The 4681-nt window shown below is 43.8% G+C and overlaps 1 protein-coding gene across 1 annotated transcript; it reads right to left on the bottom strand.

Moving 5' to 3' along the window:
• Nucleotides 1-333: 333 nt before the first annotated feature.
• Nucleotides 334-4061, bottom strand: LOC147893993 (putative pentatricopeptide repeat-containing protein At3g13770, mitochondrial). The gene is made up of 2 exons (XM_087386522.1): nt 3708-4061; nt 334-3601 (listed from the first exon to the last, which is right to left on the bottom strand). Exons 1-2 carry the CDS (start codon nt 3985-3987, stop codon nt 1395-1397), a joined length of 2487 nt encoding a protein of 828 aa, XP_087242648.1. The 5' UTR covers nt 3988-4061; the 3' UTR covers nt 334-1394.
• Between the last annotated feature and the right edge of the window lie 620 nt (nt 4062-4681).

Genomic DNA, 4681 nt, shown 5'->3' with positions numbered 1-4681 from the left:
TCCTTTTTTCTTTCCTTCTTGTTAAACCTAGATCTAACACAACAAACACATGCAATGAGCCGAGAAATACCTGAGAATAAGACATGAAAACTAGACTTTGTTTATTACTACATGCAAAGAAGAGCTACAATAAAGACTCCATAAGGGATCCTCCTCATCCCTATGAGGCTTGTTGGAGGATCGAGCACACTTACAACATGTTTGAACTAGCTACAAGGAGTGTTAAAGTGATTGCCAAGCTTCTCTACCTTGCCATGGCATAAGCCATTGTTATATGGATAAGAGTGGAGCTACCCAACCAAAGCAATTTGATCAATAATTGACCCATGGGTACAACTTGGAGCAACCGAGATGATCTCACCAACAAAATCGGGGGAGAGAAACACAAAACCTTCCATCCAAGTACAAGTCAATTTTTACCAAACTCCCATGCATGGTCTCCCTGTGTCCATGACTTGATGAAGATAGGCACTAACCCATGCAGAGATCTTGTCTCCACAACACCCCCTTCAAAGCAATGCAGGGGCAAAGAAAGCAAGCTTCATAACAAGGTCAATGTGGTGGTTAAATTTTTCTGCTTAAGGCTCTTTCCAAAATGACAAGTTTTTTCATTTCTATTCTCCCAATGTGTGACCTTGGTGGGCGATTCCTGGGCTGCTTTACCTGATGTCTTGTTCTCAATACCTGCAACGATCAACTATAGGTCCTTCATGAAGTAGAGATATACACTAACTGCAAGAAGCTTCACAGAATCCGTTTTGGTCTCCATCTCCAGATCAGCAGCCCCTTTAATACCAATTGTTATACCAAGATCGAATACTAGACACACATGCAATGAATTCAGAACTAACCCAAGAATAATAAAAATGAAAACTAGACTTTGTTTATTATGAATGCAAATAAGAGCTACAATAAAGAATCCATAAGGGATCCTCCTCATACCTACGAGGCTTGTTGGAGGATCTGACACCTACAATGTGATTGAACTACCTACATGGAGTGGCAGAGTGATTGCAAGATGATCTAACAAGCCATTGTTATATTGATAAGAGTTGTGTTGCAAGAGTTTCTTTTGCCAAACCCTATCAATCCAATCCATAATTCACAGAAGAATCACGGGTACTAGTCTGGAGCAACCAGATGATCTTGCCAACAAAATCAAGGGAGAGAGAAACACAAAGCTTTCCAACACCCATACACAAGTCAACATTCACTAATCTCCCATGGTCTCCATGTGTCCACCACTCAAGGTCCTAACCCATGCATAGGTTTTCCTCTTGTCTAACATTTCTTTCCTTTAATACAAAGGTGCCAACTTTGAACCTTGTAGTATTTCCACAAGGATTTGCTCTATGGTATATTGATTGACCTATATTGAAGGTGATAATGTTGTGCTACGAATTTTCCTTTTTTTTTCTTTCTTCTTCTCTTTCAACACAAGTGCATGTGATAGCTAGCATCTCACTGTGCCCACAGAACACATGTTCCTTTGCATCTTTGCACATGTCCAGAGACACACAATGCATATCTGGGACGTACCCTTCCTCTTGCAGTTTAAGGGAAAAGTCTTCTAGCTTTGCATATATATCTCTGCTTTGGGAATGTCTTGTATCTCCCACCACAAAGGTATGCACAATTCCATTGACTTCAGTCCAACTCTGTCCTGGCTTCTTCCATGCGTGTTTTTCCACTCTCATTGCCTCAACCTTCTTCTCATCCTCATACATGTGTGCAACTGCATATATGTTGGACATCAGGGCATAAGCTGCAGCATCCTTTTCATCCAATCGCACTGCATGTTCGAAGGCATGTCTTCCAAGCTCCACATTACCCCACTTTCGACAAGCACCCAGCACAGTATGCCACAGCGCAAGAACAGGTTCAAACGGCATCTTCTCCACCTTCGCTACCCCCTTATCTAATTGGCCTGCACGGCAATAGAGATCAACCATGCAAATGTGGTGCTCAATAGTTGGAGTAATGCCATAGACTTTGCTCATGGCTTCAAAGTACTCCTGGCCCATATCCACTAGCCCCGCATGACTGCAGACGTTAAGTACACTCAGGAACGTAACCCCATTTGGCTTAATACCTTCTCCTCTCATCCTCTCAAGCATTTGAAAAACCATTTCACTTTCACCTAGCTGTGCATATCCTGTGATTAGGGCACTCCACGACACTACATCCGGGGAGATACCCTCCCGTTGCATCTCTTCAAAACAGTTCAGCGCTTCTTCACAAAGCCCATGATCAGCATACCCTGCTATCAGTGCAGTCCACAAGACCGCATCACGAACTCGAAGCTTGTCAAATACTTCCCGTGCTTTTGCAAGCAAGCCACATTTAGCATACATGTCGACCAATGTGCTGCCAACAAAAAGATCTCCTTCCAACCCCTTTCTGGCAATGCAGGCCTGTATTTCACAGCCCTTGTCTATAGCTCCTGTGCTGCCACAAGCTTTCAAGCTGCAAACAAAAGTGACAGTATCTGGAGAGACACCCTCCACTTGCATATGTTCGAAACAGCTCAGCGCTTCCTCACCAAGCCCATTCTCTGCATAACCTGTGATTATTGCATTCCACGAGACCACATCTCGCACTGGAAGCTTGTCCAGCATTACCTGTGCATTCACGAGCAAGCCACATTTGGCATACATGTCGACCAAGGTGCTGCCAACAAAAAGATCCCTTTCCAAACCCTTGCCAGTAATCTGACCATGTATTTCTTGGCCCTTGTCTATGGCTCCTGTGCAAACACAAGCTTTCAAGCTGCAAACAAATGTTATAGCATTTGGAGGCACACCCTCCAGTTGCATCTGTTCAAAACTGTTGAGGGCTTCCTTGCCAAGGCCATGCTCCGCATATCCTGAGATTAATGCATTCCAGGAGACTATGTCTCGAACAGGAAGCTTGTCAAACACTTCCCTTGCTTTTGCAAGCGAGCCACATTTGGCATACATGTCGACCAAGGTGTTGCCAACAAAAAGATTTGCATCCAACCCATTTCTGGCAATTTCAGCGTGTATTTCTGGGCTCCTTTCCGCATCTTTCAGCCTAGAACAAGCCTTCAGTACAGCCACAAACGTATACGTGCTCAGATGTACACAATCTGCTTGCATTTTCTTGTACAGGGTGAGAGCGTGCTGTGGTACTCCATAATCGGTATAACCCATGATGAGAGAAGTCCCAGAATACTCGTTCTGATCAACCAACCTGTTAAAAACCTGCAGAGCATCGCACATGCTGCCGCATTCCACCAACAAAGGGACAAGGTAGTTCCCAAGAAATCTATGAGCTTCCAGCCCACTTTTACACATGTAGGCATGCAAGCGCTTGGCGTACGGTAGATTTGTATCTTTTCTGCACTTCTGCAAAACGCATATAAAAGTTTCAACAGAAGGCAGCTGGGTCATCCGTTCCAAAGACGTGACTGCCTCCTCTAAGTTCAGCATCTTCCAACAACCGTTGTCTTGCAGTTCTCGTTCTTTAAATGCATTCATCTGTTCTTTTTGACCGGGCCTATGCTTTCGCCGCGTGCATTCCCCTGCTTCCGAACTCATTTCCCTCGATCGTGCCTTCAGCCCAATCTGGATTGGACCAGCTGTCTATCCATACCAAGTCGTTGGTAAGTATATGCTTGAAAAACTGGAGCCTTGGATTTGCCTCTACGCAATACCTCTACACGATTGGTTTTGTTGCACACTTACTTTGTTCTTTCGGTGGTCGCAAAATGGAGAAGGATCCAAGAAGAACTGGCACTGTCTTTGAAGTACATGCCCACAATGAGAACCAATTAAGACTGAAAGGTGAGGTGTGTCCTAAAGCACCTGAGCTGGAGCGATTTGATGTACTTCGAGTAGAGTCCTGTGCCATGGCCAGAGGTTTGAGGGTTGGAAAACTGGCGTCTTGGCGGACTACTGCTCCAGTGTCTGCCCGGCTTCCTCCCCAGGGAGCATCGGGGGAAGCCATGGCCATGGCAAGGATCATGTCCTAAGAAATAAGCACAAGTGAGGTACAGACATCCTCTTCTTGGGTGGACTACCTTGGCAGCTAAACAAGGAAAGTACATTTGCATTTGCAGCATTTTCGTAGCATTTTATCAAATTTTAAAGGGAAAAAAGCCAAGCACTTCACTATTACCTTAGCATTTTATCAAATTTTAAAGGGAAAAACCGAATCAGAAAAAATGTGGACATGAGGCAGTCCCGATCCTCCTTGTAAATGTCAGGGGTGGTGATTTATTATTGACTTGGTGATGTCCATATTGTTTGTGCATTTTGGGAGCTAAAGCTCAAGAAATCCATGAATTAGGCAACGCTTACAAGAGCTCATAACTGATCCTCAATGAAGTTTGTACAATATTGTCACGTGAACCATAAAGTTTGTACAATATTGTCACGTGAACCATAACCATTGCAATTTGGACACTATCGTCACATGAACCATAACCATATGAATAAAGGTGTCGTCATCCTTCAATCTTGCATCCAGCTTGGCTTTCCTTGTTCTCACACATCAAAAACATGCACCAAAGAGACGAATGTTGTAAGAATTCAGATTGAAAACAAGCAATTTTGAATGGACGAGCAATTGAAAATATTTGTATGATAATATATAATATATAATTAGTATAACCATACATAGTGTGGCCGGGGAGGCGGCGCACTTCCTTCCCCAAAGA

Source organism: Dipteris shenzhenensis, chromosome 15, assembly GCF_047967505.1.
Source record: "Dipteris shenzhenensis isolate YYH24624 ecotype China chromosome 15, Dip_SZ_1.0, whole genome shotgun sequence".
Lineage (NCBI taxonomy): Eukaryota > Viridiplantae > Streptophyta > Polypodiopsida > Gleicheniales > Dipteridaceae > Dipteris > Dipteris shenzhenensis.
This window is presented reverse-complemented; position numbering and strand designations above follow the sequence as displayed.

Excerpts from the sequence above, each read along its gene's own strand:
- LOC147893993 (XM_087386522.1), bottom strand. The coding sequence starts at position 3,987 with ATGATCCTTGCCATGGCCATGGCTTCCCCCGATGCTCCCTGGGGAGGA. Across the intron at positions 3,602-3,707 it reads GCGACCACCGAAAGAACAAA|CTGGTCCAATCCAGATTGGG; the intron begins GTAAGTGTGCAA and ends ATGGATAGACAG.